The sequence below is a fragment of the Eublepharis macularius genome, chromosome 2, assembly GCF_028583425.1.
Source record: "Eublepharis macularius isolate TG4126 chromosome 2, MPM_Emac_v1.0, whole genome shotgun sequence".
Taxonomy (NCBI): Eukaryota; Metazoa; Chordata; class Lepidosauria; order Squamata; family Eublepharidae; genus Eublepharis; species Eublepharis macularius.
In genome coordinates, this window is record NC_072791.1 from 122,006,661 (window position 1) to 122,025,365 (window position 18,705).

The following is an 18,705-nucleotide window of genomic DNA, read 5'->3' on the forward strand; positions in this document are numbered from 1 at the left end:
AGAACAGGCACTTTTACAAGAGGATAAAAAGGAAATCTCTAAAGTATATAAAGTGCTGCTGAAATGGTATACTGAAGATGAAACAGTTAAAGTGCAAATGGTGAAGTGGGCTATAAACTTTAATAAGGAAATAACAATGGAGGCGTGGGAATACTTGTGGAAGAATACATTGAAGATCACGACATGCACCAATATCAAAGAGAATGTCTACAAAATGATTTATCGTTGGTATATGACACCAAAGAAAATTGCGCTAGGGAATCTGAACACGTCTAATAAATGCTGGAAATGTAAAAAGCATGAGGGATCTTTGTATCATATGTGGTGGACTTGTGAGGTAGCTAGGCAGTACTGGGGGGAAATAATAAAAGTAATAAGCGAGATTTTACAATTTCAAATTAATAAGAACCCAGAACTCCTGCTACTGAACTTGGGAATGGAGGACATTCCAGCACAATATAGGACATTGCTATTTTACATGACAGCAGCGGCTAGACTTTTGTACGCGCAAAAGTGGAAAGTGCAAGAAGTGCCAACTATTGAGGACTGGATTTATAAATTGCTGTACATGGCGGAAATGGACAAAATGACAAGGAAACTGAGAGACCTTGATCCAGGACAGTTTAACACGGATTGGGAGAAGCTGAAACAATATTTAGTGAGGAAATGGGAGGTGGGAGGAGAACTGTGGCAGTTTGAAAATTACTGAAATACAATAAAAGTAGAGGGAGGTGACTTTACCGGGAGGCGGAGAGTTAAATGAGAATTTCTAAGCAATTATTTTATTAGACTATTATATATAGCATTAAGTATTATAGGTGTTATTATAAGAATTATAATGAGAGAAATTAACTAATTATAAGGATAGAAACTAATTAATTTCATTTCTGGCAATAATCGTATAATGGAGATAATTTTATAATTGCAATGAAGAAAATTAAGCAAGGTGGGAAAATATATATTAATGTATAGATTATGTATTAAATTGACTTAGTTTGGAGGTATATATGGGTCAAATTGGTTGACTATTTTTGGTGGATAGTTGCATAATGGAAGAATTATATAATTACATAATTAAAACAGTACGAAGATAAGAGATGTAGAAAAAGTAATATATAGAGTATAAGTTAAATTGGTTGGCTTATATTGAATGTACTGCTTATAGAAGTATCTAAAATTATGCTAAATGAGGGATAAATTGTTTGTCCCATATTGAAGATGAGATTATAAGATAGAGTATAGAGTACCAAAATTAGCTAAATGATTATTATTAAAAGAAAATATGCCAAGAATGTATTATTTAGTTATGCATTATTTAGTTGTTAAAGTAAGTAGGAAGACAGAAGGAGCACTGTGTTATATAGATAAGCTTAGAAGAAAGTGAAAGTTTACGTTTGATAGATAGAATAAATTTGAAATGAGTAAGGGAAAAGGGACAAGGGGTTGGAAAACTGTTGGAAGTCAACAAAAGGGGGGGAAAGGGAGGGGGTTAGAATTGGAAAAATAAAAGGAAACTGATTGTAATGTACAATTTAATGACATCTAATCCAATAAAAAAAATTTTTTTTAAAAAAAAAGGAAATTGCAACCAGGAGACTTTGTATATATTTCCACCAAAAACATTAAAGGAAAGCAACCTAGCAAAAAATTGGGGTGGAGATATTTAAGACCTTTTCCTATAAAGAAATTAATCAACAAAGTAACTGTAGAAGTAGAGCTCCCCAAGAATTTAAGACAAATCCACCCAGTATTTAACTTCAGCCTTCTGAAAAAGGCTCCCCCACCTGACCAGTGACATCCAGAAAGGGGGCCCCCACACCCAATGCTGGTAGATGGAGAAATTCATTATGAAGTAGAGGAAATCTTGGATTCTAAAGTGAAACACAACAAACTTTTCTATCTAATCAGGTGGAAAGACTTTGATCAGTCTTACAAAGAATGGGTGGAACAATCCCATATGAATGCTCCTCAAAATTCCACAAGTGTTATCCTGATAAACCTGGCCCTTGAGGAAGGGGCCATTTTTGGGGAGGCAGAAATGTCATGTCTGTGCCCCATCCATGCCATTATTTGATGCTGACGTGTTGTTCTGAACCAATGTTTCATGCTATAGCTTGATGTCATATTACCAGTGCCATAACTGCTTTGCTTTCACAGGTTTATTGAAGCTGCAGGTGTCTAATCTAACGGCTTTGGAAGCTGTCAGTGCTTCTGACCTTGTACACTGTTCACTCCCATGAATTACTATGTTTCAACTTTGGTCTCCTGCTTTCTCAATGTCTAGACTTGATAGTAAAAATATGTGAGACGTTCCCAGGACGGGTTCGCGCCAAAAGTCCTGTTTTACTGAGGGGGGGGGGAGTAAATGTGTTTGTTAAGAGGAATGGTTTCCCCACATGTTGCCATTCCTGTCAACCTGTTCTTACTGCTTAGTTGCTTACCTTGCTTCTGAGTAATTCTATGGACATATCTGTGGAACTGATCTGATTCCTGAATAAAACCTTTTAACCAAGAGCCTGGATTCTTGCTGTGATGGTACAGGGGTCTATCTGTCATAGCCTGTCATCCATAGCCTGACAATGACATACTTTGTAAAACAGTCTGAGTAGGTGTTAAGTTGTCCTGAAGGGCAGTATATAAATAAAATGTTGTTATTGTTATAGGTTGGAATTTAAAGAGAGGCCTACTTGCCAGTTGGTTTCTCATGCTGCCTACAACATCCTCCCTGAGTTGTCAGAAGAGATACAGTCTTTACTCACTAAAGGGGCTATTGAGGCTATAGATGCTAACAACTAATATTATGGCTTCTACTCTTTTTAGTACCTAAAAATGATGGTGGTCTCCAGTTTATCTTAGACCTTAGAAGTCTTAATGAGTATCTAAGAGTATCCACATTCCATATGGTTATATTATTTGCTGTTTTATCCCTGTTAGAAGTGAATAGTTGGTTTGCAGTCCTCGACTTACAGGATACATACTTTCATGTGTCCATTCATGATTACAGAAAGTATCTTCATTTTAAGTTCAATGTTTTTATGTTTCAATATACAATATACAGTTTTGGTCTCTCCACTGCCCCTCAGGTATTAACTAAATATATTGCACTAATAGTTGCTCACCTAAGATCTCTGGGATGCACAATTTTTCCATACCTGAATGACTAGCTCATTATGGCCACATCTAGATAAATGTTATTAGAACATGTTAACTTGGTTCTTCGTACATGTATGTCTTCAGCCTAGTAATTAATATCAAGAAGTCAAAATTGATTCCTAGCCAATTGGTTTTGGTTATGTACATAGGTGCAGTATTTTATTCTTCCTTTGGTAGAGCAACTCTATCCATGGATAGAGCCCATTCTATCAAAATCATGGTTTTCCTCTTCTCAAGGAACAAGTTTTAATCAGTGTGGCACATTCATCATCTCTTTAGTTTAGTGGCCCCCACTATGGTAGCAGTTCCCTATGTTAGTCTCTATATGCATCCACTTCAGAATTGGTTCATTAAAGTATACGAGCCGTCTCTGCACTCTCAGAACGAGTTCTCTGTTCCACACACAGTACTTAAATCTCTAACCTGGTAGAGTCGAGTCAAGAGGCCAGTTTATTTGTGGGGAATCCCTTTCATGATACAACATCATGATGTCACCCTAAACACAGATGTATCTCTAGCAGGGTGGGGTGCTCACTGCTGCAATATAGCTATTTAAAAATGGTCACAAACTGAGACTTTATTGCCTATCAGTGTTTTAGGACTTAGGGCTATATGCTATGCTCTTGTGTCTTTTGCAGCTGTGCTCAAGGGCAGAGTTGTGCTAGTGCAAACATACAACACCACAGCAGTGTACTACATCATTAAACAGGGTAGCACAGCTTCTCTGACTCTTTGTGTAGAGGCTATTGCCATTTGGAATTGGGCAATTATCAATGAGGTCTCTCTTCAGGCTATTCATGTAACTGGCTCAGACAACATCAGAGCAGATGTCCTGAGCAGAATGGTAGAGTCTCATCATGAATGGGCTCTCAGGGACTCTTACCTAATACCTGTCTTCAACAACTGGAATAGTTCCATAGCACAGTTAGAACCCAAAGGCTTCTTACCCTTCTCTTGCCCATTGACAGTTATTTCTGTATATTTGTTCTCACTTCAAAAACAAGGCTTGTCTGTGTCCTTGCCATAAGTACACTTAGTTGCTATATCAGCTTTTCAGGTGGGAGTTGATGACTAGACAGGTTTTTTTTTATCCCTCCACATTTCTAAACAGTTTCTCAAGGATATCTTTAATACCTTCCCTCTGAGAATCCCACCTGTTTTTCAATTGAGTCTCCCTCTGGTTCTCTCAATTAATGTTTCCACTCCTTGAACCCATGCATGCTTGCCCCTTTAGGCTGAAATTATCTCTGCTGTGTTGCTGTTTGGTTACTGACCTTAGCCTGCACCTCTGGGTTAATGTCAATGAGACACTAAACATCTGTTGAGAAGGTGGCTTTCCATAGTATCTTACTTTGAGAGCTTCACACCCACCTCCTTCAATGAGTGAGCTTGCCACTCTCTCAGTGTGAGACTTCACAGAAGCCATGAAGATGAAAACAGAGTTGCACTTACCTGTAACTGTTGTTTATTGAATGGTCTTCTGTGCAGGCACATATCCCTTCCTCCTGCCCCGCTGTAAGCTCTCTGGAATCTTAGTTTCTAGGGAGCCTCCAGGAGTGGCATGGAGAGAACTGAGGGAAAAGTGCCCTCTCTTCATGGTCATGTGATAGTTTTGGCAGTAAAGTGCCAGAGGGAGGAAGGGCCCTCCTAGTTTTCTAGAAAGCTCTGGAAATCTTCTCCATGGCTGTTCTGAGCAGACCTGTTCTGTGTGCCTACACAGAAGACCACTTGATGAACAAGTTACATGTAAGTATGACCCTGTTTTCTTCCCAAAACCTTAGACTAAAGCTAAACAAGCACTACACACACTAGATGTCAGAAGTGCATTGGTGTTTTATTTGTATAGTACATGCTTATTTCTATTCTGGTGCAAACAAAAGCAAATGGGCCACATCTCAGATTTGTCTACAAGGATTATTTCTAAGGTTTTTCTAAGACGTTGGATGTCTGGCAGCTATTCTGCAAAATACCACTTTTCAAAAGTGTCTGAAGTCATGAGAGACTGTGCCTTCAACAGACAACCACAATCACTGTCTAGTCTGCCTGGGCAAACAACATTAATGCTCAGTCTGCTGTCTCAGCTCTACTAGACAAGCAAAAAAAATCTGGCTTCCCATTTTCAGGTAGTTCTATAGGAGAAGCCACTGATAAGATAACCTCAGACACTGTGAAGAGCATTTTTTAAGATAGTTGCTTCTCAGACAGATCTGGAACTGACCTCATGAAAGGTTAGGATCTTATATGCCAGTCTCAAATTTTCATCCTAGAGAAGGGATACAACAGTTGGATCAGCAACAATTGGCACAGAAGCAGTCAAAATGCAATCATGGTTTCTAGCTCCAGCTCTGAAGAAAAAGCATTTTTAATGCCCTAAAGGTACTGCTGAGTAAAACCCTAAACTATCTGTCCCTTCTTTTTATGCCTTAGTCTCCATGATACTGGGAGCTGATACAGTATTTGAAACTAAACTAATACTAGAAATGCTGTGAGTTTGCCTTCTCATTTCATCTTATAGCTCTCCAGTAGTACTGATAACCCCATCCATATCTGCAGGTCTGCTGCCATTTCCATTCCAATGGCTTCTCTCGGCTCCATTTCTATCATCAAGATAGTTGAGAGAAATTACCTTCATCTTCTCAGTATCAAGATGTAGGTGTGTGTGATCTGGGAACCAGGTAAAAAAGGCAGATTTTGGTTAATCCCACTTTCCCAGGTCAAATTAGAGAATCCTGGATCTGATCCAACCCAGATCAAGATCCCTGGATTAATCCAGGTTAATCTGGGAAATGCAGCTTTAGCCTCCTGGTTACTTGTTTCCCTGTCTTCTCCCACATTTTTTTCCAAGGGGGAAGAGTGATTGAGGCAAGGAGTGGGGGGAGTAAGTAGTCTTTTCTGTAGGCTCTCTCCTTGTCTGCTTGGCTTCTGTGAGTGTCATTCATTCAGTTGGGCTAAATTGCAACAGTGTCCCATGCTTCAGTTTGGTTTGGGTGGAATTCTCCGTTTTGACATGATTTTCTGTTTTGATGTTGTTCTTGCTTAACTTTGGTTCTGTTGGGCTTTCTCTGGGTTGAGCTTGCATTTGGGAGTGTGTCTCTGGCCAGTGGCAATCTTGCCCCTATGTGTTTCTGTTGTGGGAGTCAGCTTGGAAACTTTCCCAGAATAATTACCTGCAATACATCTGGGGAACTGGGGCTGAGAGGAGTGGCTTACCCAAGGCCACCTGTTTAGCTTATGGTAGAACACTATGCTATAGCTATGTACTGTATCTTTCCAACAATTGCTAATATACCAAGCTCCATCTCTAATTATTGCAAGGGGTATGATGAGATAAAGATAGGAGCAATCTAAAATGAGCTTTTAAAAAAGTAATTCTAGAGTTCTAAGTATCTTTGTGAAACATGATCTTCATCTCATAGGTTACCTGGTTAATAGCTTTATATGGAAACCTATTTGAAATTGAAATAACCTATAAAAATTATATTTTAAAAAAGTATAGCATAGCCTAAGAGGCATTTATATTTAAATTTAAATATTTGAAAGCCCAGTTATTCCTATAAATGGAATGAGCCCTAAATATTTAAAGGCTTTTATTTGTTCTATCGTTTGATAATCAACACTTTGCAGAAGGCCAGCTCTCAAATATCTTTATGGGACAGAAACACTGCTTCTGCATACGTTATGTGACCAACTGTATCACTGTCATATATTAATTCTTGCGATTTTTTTCTGGTTATATTTATTTGTTCACTGAAAACTTTTGTATATCTTGAAAGGATATGTATGGCAAAATCTGTTTTTAAGATCCCCTGAATCTCCGCATGTATCTCTTTTTTAAAAAATTTAGGTTTTTTGCACATCTACCACATGTGGTATAAGGTGCCTTCGACTTCTTTGCAGTATCATTGTCATATATTGATTCTTGCAATTTTTTTTCTGGTTATATTTATTTGCTCACTGAAAACTTTTGTATATCTTGAAAGGATATGTAAAAATATTTTTCTTTGAATATATACTATAAATTCAAATTCTCTTCACTTTTTGCCATTAAGGTAGCTTCGCTTCTTGCTGGGAGTAAGTCCTTCAATCATGTTTTCATTTTCCTTTTTTCTGTAGGGACCCTGTTTGACGATAAAGGAGAAAAGCATGGCAAGAAAGGAATTTGCATATGGGACTGTATTGATAAAATACATAAAAGGAATCCTGTTTTCTTCAATTATCTCTATGCACCAATTGAAACAGAGGTACAAAACAGACATTTTACCATCTTTGTTATTCTGGCCCTTAAGAGCAGCTTGACATTAGTGGAACTGGCCTTAATCCATTAGAGATGGTCATTATAACTGCCCTATTGAACAAAATGTTTAGAGGTCAAGACAGTAATTATTTTTGATTTGAAAATTCTTTTATTTTTGAAAACTGAAGCCAGGATCTAAAATGCTACTTTAGATACATTCATTGCCTTGGGCACACCCAGTGGGCTTTTTACCTTCTTTAAACAGTAAGTTCCTGTGCCATCTTTGCTCCCAATTAGAAATAGAAAGCAGCTTTGCTTTTGCAGCATTACACACTCACATTTTTCTTCTCAATAAGTGATGTACAGTAGAATCCTAAGCAGAGTTACTACAGTCTAAGCCCATTTATTTCAGTGGGCTTAGACTGGAGTAACTCTGCCTAGGGTTTCTCTGGTAAGCATTTTCCATCCGGTGGCTTGCACAGCAATGCAAATATTCCAGGTCAGTTCAGGCATATTTCCAGTTGTTTTGGATGATATCTTAAATTCAAGGAAACATCCTAAGCCATGAGGGAACAGTGACAATGGATAGCCACAATGCATTTCAATTTGCAGTTTTTCTTTTTCACAGGCATTAAAACCAAATGTGAATATGTCTAGTCTAAAAAAGTGGGATTACTACACAGAGGAAACCTTAGCCACTGGTCCTTCTTATGACTGGGACATGATAATGTTAAAATGTAGCAGTTTGAATTACTCTGACCAGGTGGATGTATCAGCTTCCCACAGTAAAAGAAAAATTGTCTGGCCATGCTATGACAACATAAACAAAGTGCAACCTGATGCCATCACCAGCCTATTAAATGTGAGTGTAAATATTTGATATATACCACCCATACTTGTTTTAGTCAATTTTTCTACATTCTACCTCTGATTTCTTTAGGTACCTTGTAAGAAACTTTATTTGAGCTGCTATGTAGCATAGCTGGCAGTTATCATGCCTGCTATGTTCCAAGGAATAATAAGTTATACTGAAAAATCTTAAGCAAGTAGTACTCTTGAATAGAGACAAATGTTTGAGAAGATTTGTTGAAATATTTGAAAACAGTTTCTATTAAGAAGTAGGAAGCTATTTTCATGAACTATTTGCTCTTTTAAAACAAACAGAAAAGCATACAAATATATTCTTTAAAGTTGTTGAGATGTTCTGCACCTAAAAATTTTCTGCTTACAATTATTTTTAGCTATGCTAAACAACTATGGAAAATAGATTCTAAATTAGCCTATAATAATAGTCCAAACTTTTGGCTTCATATGCTTAAATTCTGACATTCCTTTTCTCTTGCATACAATCCTTCTGTAGTTAGAACTGTAATTTTGTAGTAAATAAAACCTGTGGTTTTGAAACATAATACTGACTGGCTCCAGTTAGTTGTCTATGGCAACATGTACATTTCTAGAACTTCTCACACTTCACTTTAAAGCATACAATATTAGCACAGCACATTTACCAAACTGAGTCTTGAATATTGAGAAGCACAAACAGATCTGAGTTTGTGGGAAAGATCTTTGTTGAAACCCTTAATGTCCCCAGAAAAGCTATTAGAATCCCAGGGAATTTGCCTACCGTAAGTGGGCAAATGGTAAGCCTTGATAAGCATTGGACCTGAACTTTTAAAAAAGATAAATAAAAACACATCTCATCCTTATCCTTTTTTTTGCCTTGGCAAGTGATTGTAGCTTTTGCATTATACAAATATAAACAGTCAGAAATGTTTAACCTCAGGAAAACTCCTTTGCATTTTTCAGGAAATTGAAAGACTGGAGAACAAGTTAAACCAAAGCCCAGAAAAGTGGCAGCCATTGTGGGAAAGAGTCAAAGTAAATGTTAAAGAAGATACTAGACAGGACAATGTAAGTCATAGAAGGTGCTCTTCAAGTAACAGTATCAGGGGATTCAGAGGAAAATGAGCTCTCCCCTGCCCCATTCCTTGCAGGTTCCCCACCGTGCAACTGGGCCTGTCCTGGCCAGCACCATGCAACCTGCGCAGAGTTTTTCCAGGGAGAGGCTGCTGATGGGGAGGGAAGGAAAAGGTAGGATAGCTGGTGGGTGCGAAGGAAAGAAGGAAGGAAGCAAGAAAAGGGACAGACTATGGAGGCTTTTAGAAAAGGGAAAGAGGAAAACGTGGGGGATGGAAAATGAAATACCCCCTGCAAGTCCTTCCTAAAACTCGATCCATGCTCACATTTTCCCTTACTCTTGGGCCTGTAGATACGCAACCTTTGAGACCTCTTTTTCCCTCAAGCAACCATCCCCTTACTAATGTTTATTTTTCAGCATCTTCAGTGTCTATCCTCTCCTTTCCCCCATGGCACAAAAGCCCTTATTTGTGCACCAGTTATCTTCATCCCTCTGTACCTGCTTTTTAAAAAGTTTTTATCACTCTCCTTTTCAAATACTTTGCTAAAATCATCTTCACTATCCCTTTGATAATGACAATGAAGCATTGTGTCTGTCATCTACCTCACATTCCCATTGTTAAGATTTAAAGCCATCCTCCCTCTCCGCCCACCCTCGCTATTCCTTACACTTGGCATCTGTTCAAACCTCTTGTTGTCTTCTGTGTCACAATAGTTCCTCTCTCCCATCCTCTAAAACTTCATTCCAAACCCACAAGACTTGCCTGATCCACCAGAGGTTCACAACTCTTTTCTTTATGCAACCACTTTACCCTCTACCTCATCTCCAGTCCTTGTCTTCATTTTTTGTCCTGTCCACAAACATATTACCCAGCAGTCAGCATTCCTTTTCACCTCTGTGTAGGGCCATATGTACACAGTTCTGATGGGTAAACTGGTGGGCTAGACTCTAGGATAGTTAGATGGATAGGAAACAGGCTGGATAACCATGTACAAAGAGTAGTTGTCAATGGCATCATGTCTGATTGAAGGAAGGTATCCAGTGGAGTGCCACAGGGCTCGGTTCTGGGCCCAGTGCTTTTCTATATTTTTACAAATGATCTGGATGAGGATGTGAAGGGATTAGTCAGTAAATTTGCAGATGACACTAAACGGGGAGGAATAGCAAACACCTTTTAAAATAGAAGTCAACAAGATCTAAACACACTGGGAAAGTGGGCAGATTTGAATAAGATGCAATTTAACAAGCCTAAGCGCCAGTTTCTCCATCTGGATAACAAAAATGCAAAGCATGCATACTGGATGAGGGATATACTTCTGGGTAGCAGTGTGTGTGAACAAGATCTTGGGATATGGGTGGATGGGAAGCTAAATACGAACAGTCAGTGTGATGCAGCAGCAAAAAAGGCAAATGCAGTCTTGGGGTGTATCAACAAAGGTATAACATCCAAATCACATGTTGTCATTATCCTACTATATACTAGGGGTGTGCAGCCCAAAAATATTTGGGTTTCCCGCATCGGATTTACTGCTTCGGGTTTCGGAAATAGCATAATTCCGCTTCAGCAAGCCGCTTCGGAATTATGCTATTTTACTCACTTTGGTATGCTCCATAAATATTCGGAGCATACAGAAGTGAGGGGGGAAATTCCCTCCCCCTCACCTCCCACCCCCGCTGGGGAACCCCACCCCACCCCACCCCGGGGCAACCCCTCCCCCCACCCACTTACCTGGTTGGAGGGAGAGCAGGAGAGACATCAGCTGGGCGGCGGGCTTGCCGCCGCTGCAGTGGCAACAGCAGCAGCCTGGAGCCCTCTGCCGCCACACTCCTCCTGAGGTGCAGGCTGAAGCCTGTGATCCCTGCTGCGGCGCTGCCTCCATTCTCCCGCCGGTAACAGGGACAAGTAGTTCCTCATCCCTGTTACCAGCGGGCGAACGGAGGTGGCAGGGACAGCGCCTGGAGACGGGGGGGTTGCAGGCTTAAGCCTGCGATCCCCGCCACCTCCGTTCACCCACAGGTGTCAGAGACGTCCCTGACATCTGCAGGTGAATGGAGGCGACGGGGAGAGCGGGGGGGGGGGGTTTGCAGGCTTAAGCCTGCAATCCCCGCCACCTTCACTAGCCCACAGGTGTCAGGGACGTCCCTGACACCTGCGGGCGAACGGAGGCAGCGGGGGAGAGCGAGGGGGGAGGTTGCAGGCTGAAGCCTGCGATCCCCGCTGCCTCTGTTCACCCGGCAATGCTCGGGGAGGAGGCGCTCCTCCTCCCCGAGACTCACTGAGTGAAAGGAGCACCCAGGAGAGAAAGGGGGGGGTTGCAGGCTTAAGCCTGAAAGCTCCACTGCCTCTGTTCACCTGGCAAGGCTCAGGGAGGAGGCGCTCCTCCTCCCCGAGCCTCACTGGGTGAAAGGAGCACCCGGGAGAGAAAGGGGGGTTGCAGGCTTAAGCCTGCAATCCCCGCTGCCTCCATTCACCCGGCAAGGCTCGGGGAGGAGGCGCTCCTCTTCCCCGAGCCTTGCCAGGTAAAAGGAGAGCCCGGGAGAGAAAGGGGGGTTTGCAGGCTTAAATCTGCAATCCCCGCCACCTCCATCCGCCAGAGTTGGGGCCAAGGAGTTTCCTGGCCCCGACAGCACCAGCACTCAGCTGCTCATTGGGGGAAGCCCCTGATGAGCAGCTGATTCAGGGTTTTAAATGCCCCTTTCTCTGCTGCTCTCAGCGGCAGGGAAATGGGCATTTAAACCCAAAGCTTCCCAAAGCATTACAAATGCTTCGGGAAGCTTTGCTTCGGGGTTTCTGAATTGCTGGCCCTGTTTTGGAAATCCCTAAGCTTTCCGGATCGGGTCCGATTCGGGTATTTTACCCAAATCGGATTCCTGAAGCACACACCCCTACTATATACTACATTGGTCAGGCCCCACTTGAGTATTGTGTGCAGTTCTGGAACCCTCACTTGAAAAAAGATGTGGACAAATTGGAACGAGTGCAGAGGAGAGCAATCCAGATAATCAGGGGCCTGGAGACCAAGCCCTATTAGGAAAGACCGAAGAACTTGGGAATGTTCAGTTTAGAGTAGAGGAGGTTGAAGGGAGTCATGATTGCCCTCTTTAAGTATTTAGAAGGCTATCACTTAGAGAAGAGAAGGGAGCGGTTCCTATTGCCAACAGAGGATATGACTGAAACAATGGGTTTAAACTACAGGAGGGAAGGTACTGGCTGGAAAGTGGGAAAAACTTCTTCATGTTAAGAGTAAACCAGTGATGGAATTGGCTGCCTAGGGATAGATGCATTCCTCCTCATTGGCAATCTTCAAGGAGTGGCTGGACAAATACTTGTTAGGGAAGCTTTAGCTGTTCCTACATTGGACAGGGGGTTGGACTAGATGGTCTGTATGGTCCCTTCCAGCTCTATGATTCTATGATACTATAGGAAGATATTTTAACATGGTAATGCCCTGCAAAGGTATTCTTCAATTAATCAGACATTTTTAAAAGGTAACTACTGTTAGTTACATGCTATTATAGTTGACTCCCCAAATGTGTTTCCCAGGCTGCATTTAAGTCATCATTGTGCTTATTGAATAATTAACTAATAAAAGTTAACTGCTAGGAACAAATTGCTTAATTATGTTCATTAGCCGCAGAATTAGAAAAACAACATCTAACAATCTGAGGGGCAAGCTTCTAAAAAGAGTAAAATGTATATTCACGGTAGTTTAAAGTACTAAATTTATTTTACATCTTATCTAATGGGACCAACTACAGCATTCTGCATCATTACTATGAATTCAGTCTATGGAGTTCACACCGTGTTTTTGCCAAAATTAGTTTTTAATGGCCACTGCTGTTCCAATTTAAACATAAAGTAGTCCCATTTTAGAAAGCTGCTGTTTGGAACTTTGGCTAACCCTCCTAGTTAAACTTCTTGAATTTTTTTTCTTACCTCATAAAGCATCGGAGACATCCTTCTGGCTCTTCAGCAATAATGTCCGCCAATCTTCATTCCTATCAGAAGAGATCTTTGTTGCATCTACCCGACAGCGGATTGGGTGAGGAACAAAGCACCAATACTTCACCCTCTAATGGTGTGGAAAGGAGAGGAACTACACTATACAATCAATTCACATCAAAAAATGATGAAAATAGGTAATTTGAGTATACATAGCTTTCTCATTTTCAAGCAGAAAGTGAACTTACATCACTTCCATAAACTAAAATTTCAAACTGTAGCTCATCAAATACAACAAATGATGAGACTTATAAAAGTATAGCCACCTGAAGAGAAATAAAACAAAAACAGAATAATCAGGTGCATGGCTAGTATGTTTTCTTTATTCACCTTTCAGTGTCTCAGGGATAAATGCTGGACTCAAGAGTTTTGCTGACTTCTTATGCTTTTGAATAAAAAGAAAGTTTTAAATCAGGTTTTCATTTTCCTTTCCAATTTAATCTGTAATCTTGTTCATTGGTGAGATGCTAGTGAATTAAAACACTACTTCAGCTAAATTGAGGTTGAATAAATAGAGATTCTCTCTCTCATGCACACACATAATGGAGCTGGATCTAGTGGTATATTACTGATGGAAGGGGAGATTTTAAAGGATTACCTTTTCCACTGCAGACATTCAACTTGCCCCTCATGCTGCTCCTGGGTGTCTCTTTTTATTATAGGAAGAGCATTTCAAGGAACATTTTGGACTGCAGCAGGACAAGTCGCAGTCTGCTTACAGAAATTTACTACTGGATCTAACCCAATCCAAACAGCAATCTTGACAATAAATAAAATACTTGAAACGTGCCATTTTCTATCCATAATCACATTACCTCTAACTTATTGACTGTGTGCCTAATTTATTGAGACGTACAATTATCACTGCTTGTACAATGAGACATGTACAATGATCACAAGGGAACTGCTACTGTGTTATATAGAGGCAAAATGAACCATTCCATTTTTAATGACATAGGGATATGTGCAGGTAAATTTCATTGTGTTTGTAATACTAATCATTTATGGCTAAACACACTGGGTATCACTAAAATATGACTTAGTCACCTATCTATGTATGATTTTCTGGGGTTAAGATCACACTAGATGCATATAATATATTCCTTTTCCTTCAAGGTCATTTGAAGGTACACTTTACAAAAGAGGGGCTTTGTTAAAAGGCTGGAAACCTCGCTGGTTTGTACTGGATGTTACCAAACACCAGGTAAAAATATGTACTGTAAATACCTTTTTGTTATGTATATAATCTTGTTAATCACATAGAACTAGTTTAACAGAAAGGATGAGCAGTGATTATGTGAAGAATAAAAGATGAACACTGCAGAAATATTTTTATTTAAAAACAGGTTTTATAACATCCTTAGGTTGAAATGCTTGAAATCAGGTGGATGAAGTATAAAGAAGAGAGGAACCATAGTACTTTTAATTCCATGTGTAGACTGAACACAATGCAGATACTTTACTTGTTGTGTATTTTGTATGTATAATTTTTAAACGTTATATTTTAATTGTTTTAAAATACTTGTGTTAACCTTTTAATTTTGCAAATGATTGGTTTTGTGGGTCCAGAGTGTCCTTCTCTTCTTCAAATAAAAAGAACTTTCACCCTTCATGGTAAGTTCCATGTTCTGTTTTCACTTGAAGTTAAGAGGACACTCTGACAATGGGAGTATTACCTAGCAGTACACCCAAGATTAGTGAGGGAAGAATTCCAGCCAGTTAAAAGCAGAGGAATCAGACCACTTGCTGAAGGATTCATAGCTCTTGGTATCTATATTATAATGTCTGGTGAACATGGAAGCTGATATCTGTTTTATAATGTCTGGTGAAAATGGAAGTTGAAGCTCGCATAGCAGCTTTAAACATACAATAGATTGGAACATTGTCATTGAAAGCTGAAAGTGGTTGTACTTCTGACTGAGTGAACTGTCTTGCCCACTGACACCTGAAGACCTAGAGTACTCTAGAGCTATACACTCTTTGGGTTGTCTGACACACTTACCAGATAATAAACCACAAAGTGACTATCTAATTTCTTCAAAGGAGTGGTCTACTGATGTAGATACTGTTTGTCTAAGGAGTGACAGTTCTTTTCTCATGGGTGACAGGGTTTAAGACAAAAAGATGGTAGATTGATCTCTTGTGAATTATGGAAGACCATAAAAATGGACTTTGGGCATAAAGGTGGGCTTAGTAAGCAGCAGAACCACTTAGTCCTTGTGGAAAATACAGACTCCTTTTGCGGTAGACAGTGCTCCCACTTCTGATACTCTTCTGACTGAAGTTACTGCCACTAGGAAAAGCACCTTGAGAATGAGGAATTTTGTTGAAACCCCTGTTACAGGCTCAAAGGGCACTTGAGTCAGGTCTTGTAAGACAACATGGAGTCTTTGTGATGGAAAATGCTGGATGGTGGGTGGATGAGATACAGCAGCCCCCTTTAGAAACTGATTCTAGAATGTTCTATTGATACTTGTTGGATTTTCCTAGTCCTGAAGACTGACTGGAGAAGTGGTTTTTTATTATTTTGAGGTCTGTAGTTCTGTTAATATTCATCCAGGATGATCTTTGAAAATTGTTCCTGTATCTGGAGAGAGATCTGTATCTGCCTTTTTGCTTGAGAAGGTTGTGGCCTTCTTGCATTCCTTTGTGTCTACAAATATCTAGTCCAGATTTGTTTACTTCCTACAAAAGGCCAGATAGCCAAATTGGTCTTAGTTAGGGTGTCCATGTTCCAGTGTTTCAACCATAAGTTCTTCCATGCTGACACAGGTAGGGCCCTGGCCCTGGCCCTGGCCAATAACTTCATGGAGTCCAGGCTAGCATCTGAGATGAAAAACACCGCTCTTTCCAATCAGGTAAGCTGAGAGGAGAGCATTACAATCTGGAGACTCTCTGTGCAACCAAGAATTAACAACCTAGCTATAAGGGTTGTGACTGAAGAAGCTTTAATTGCCAAAGCCATGGCTTCATGAGTTTAGCATAGTGCTGCATTGCTCTTGCAGTCAGTACTGTATCCTCCCTCCTTGGGGAGATGTACTCCTGAGGCCAGGCTAGCTACAGAAGTGTCTACAGTAGGATTTTAATAGCCTTTTAGAATGCCCAATAAGAAATCTCTGCGAAAGCAGGGTGGTCCACCCTTCCTTGATCTCTGTGGTAAAGAACCTGAGAAATGGAAAAACGGATCCTACCTACTTGGAGCCTGACAGAACCTCCAGGTCCCCTTCATCTGATTCTTCCTCCTTCATATCCTATGGTTGCTCTGCTGTGGAAGCTGTGCTTTAAGATCTTTAGAGCTTTATAGAGGAGTAAGGGGAGTTCCTCTGGGGAAAAAAGTCATTGGTGTTCTGGGCAAGAGGGGACATCATCAGACAATTTCCCTTCCTCCGTGGCTGAGTCATGCTTAGAGTCTGCTGAGTAAGTTACAGAATACTCCTGATAGAATCTGAACAATGAAAAGGATGAAGGTGCTCATGGTGAGGCTGTAGGGCCTTTTATCCAGCTCTATAAGGATTGAGAGCCCTCCCCCTCGATTCAGAAACATTGCAGGGGGATCCTACCTGCTGCTTACTCACCAGCTTGGAGCATGCCCCTTTCCCAGTGGTATTAGCCCCAGTAGAGTCCCCATGCCATTTGCAGGCCTCCTTGGTATGCCAAAATGCCAATGGCTGCCACCACCTGTTTTAAAACCTGCAGTCTGTGTTGGTCACCCTTGCGTAGTTGGTGCTGAAGGGCAGGAAGAGGTGCAGGCTTGTGCAGCCCTTTTGTCTCACTGCCATTGGATAACTATTTCTGTTTCTTTCACTGACGATGCTGCAACATCTGGTGGAGAAGTTGGAAAAGAAGCTGAGGCCATCAGTGTGGCTAAGTTACACAGCTCAGAGAAATGGAAAGTGGAATGTAATAGAAAACAAGTAGGTTTCGTTTCTTTTGTTTTTGTAAAGCAAAGAAGAGTAGACACATTCAAATGAAAAGGACACAAAGGAACAGGGCCAGATCTACGGGCGCAGGCACCCGGTGCAACCCTGACTGGGTTTGTGCGCGTGCGCTCCCAGCGCTGCGTGATGATGTCACTTTCGTGACATCATCACGCAGGGCAGGAGGCATGCCGCCCGCGCAGCAAGCTGGCTGCTCCAGCACCTGGTGTGCTGCAGAGCTGGCGGCGGTGGCACGGAGGTGTGCTGGGGCGGCCAGCTGGCTTGCCGCACACGGAGGGCCTCCTAGCCGCCAGCTCCACGGCGCTCTGTGTGCTGGGGCAGCTGGCTTCCCGCATGGGTGGCTGAACGCAGGGCTAGGAGGCCCTCCACGCGGTTCGCCTGCCCTGCTGCCCTGTGCCGCCAACGCGGCAAGCTGGCCGCCCCAGCGCACGAAGTGCCGTGGAGCTGGTGGTGGCGGCGGTGGCAAGAGCATGCGCTGCTGATGGGGCAGCTGGCTTCCCGCGCGGGTGGCTGAGCGCAGGGCTGGAAGATCCTGCACGCGCAGCAAGCCAGCTGCCCCATCGGTGGGGCTGGCGAGGGCCTCCCAACCCTGTGCTCAGCTTCCCACGCGAGAAGCCGTGGTGCGCTCCCGGGGGCTGGCAGCCACTCCCGGCGCCCCCTCTTTGGCGGTGCCGGGGGCAGGCTACCCCCCCTGCCCCCCTCGATCCAGCCCTGCAAAGGAAGGAAAAACCTGAGAGCTTGATGAGGAAACACTGAGCTCTTTCCTTGCCTGTTCTCAAGAGAAAACAGGAAACAGTAGATGGTGGGCACTTCCTACTCACAGAAGGAACAACCTAATTCATCTTCATGTCTTATATACAGTCCCATATTAGGACTGTGCATGTGCAGGCCAGCCACAGAGAAGATTTCTAGAGCTTTCTAGAGACCAGGAGTGCTCCTCCTCCTTTGATGCTTTCCCGCCAAAAAAATCAAATGATCAGGAAGAGGGGCGCTATTCCCTCAGTTCTCTTTTTGCCTCTGCAAAGAGAGAATCTCCACTGCTGTTTCCTACTTTTCCCTCACCTCATCCTTGAGGCTAAGAGGAATTTTTTAAAAAGTTTTTAACACTCAATACACATTCTGGTGAAGAATACAGCTACATTTAAAGAAGAAAAGTTTCTGTCTTTCCCTTCATCATTATGGCTCAAGAAAGGCTTCTTCAAGATGCTGGAATACTCCACCCTGATTAAAGGCACCTGCTCCCTGACCAGCACCCTTGATTACCAAGGGCTAAGTTCAATGATGTGGCCTGTCAGAGCCTCTCCACAATAGCTCTTTCTCTCAGGCTGTGGCTTCATGCCAGCCTGATTGCCTCTCTGGCACCCTTGATTACCAAATACTAAGTCCAGAGGGCCTTCTCACAATAGCTTTTCCTTCAAGCTGCATCGGCGCACCAGCCTGATTAAAGGTACCTGACCGT

At 41.9% G+C, this 18,705-nt stretch overlaps 1 protein-coding gene across 1 annotated transcript in view; it reads left to right on the forward strand.

Moving 5' to 3' along the window:
* SBF2 (SET binding factor 2) overlaps positions 1-18,705 on the forward strand; it is a 611,100-nt gene that overhangs the window by 573,705 nt on the left and 18,690 nt on the right. Inside the window, exons 34-38 of the mRNA XM_054970260.1 lie at positions 7,267-7,394; positions 8,016-8,249; positions 9,194-9,298; positions 13,252-13,445; positions 14,425-14,512. Of these exons, the coding sequence (XP_054826235.1) occupies positions 7,267-7,394; positions 8,016-8,249; positions 9,194-9,298; positions 13,252-13,445; positions 14,425-14,512 (749 nt within the window). The remainder of the gene's footprint in view (positions 1-7,266; positions 7,395-8,015; positions 8,250-9,193; positions 9,299-13,251; positions 13,446-14,424; positions 14,513-18,705) is intronic.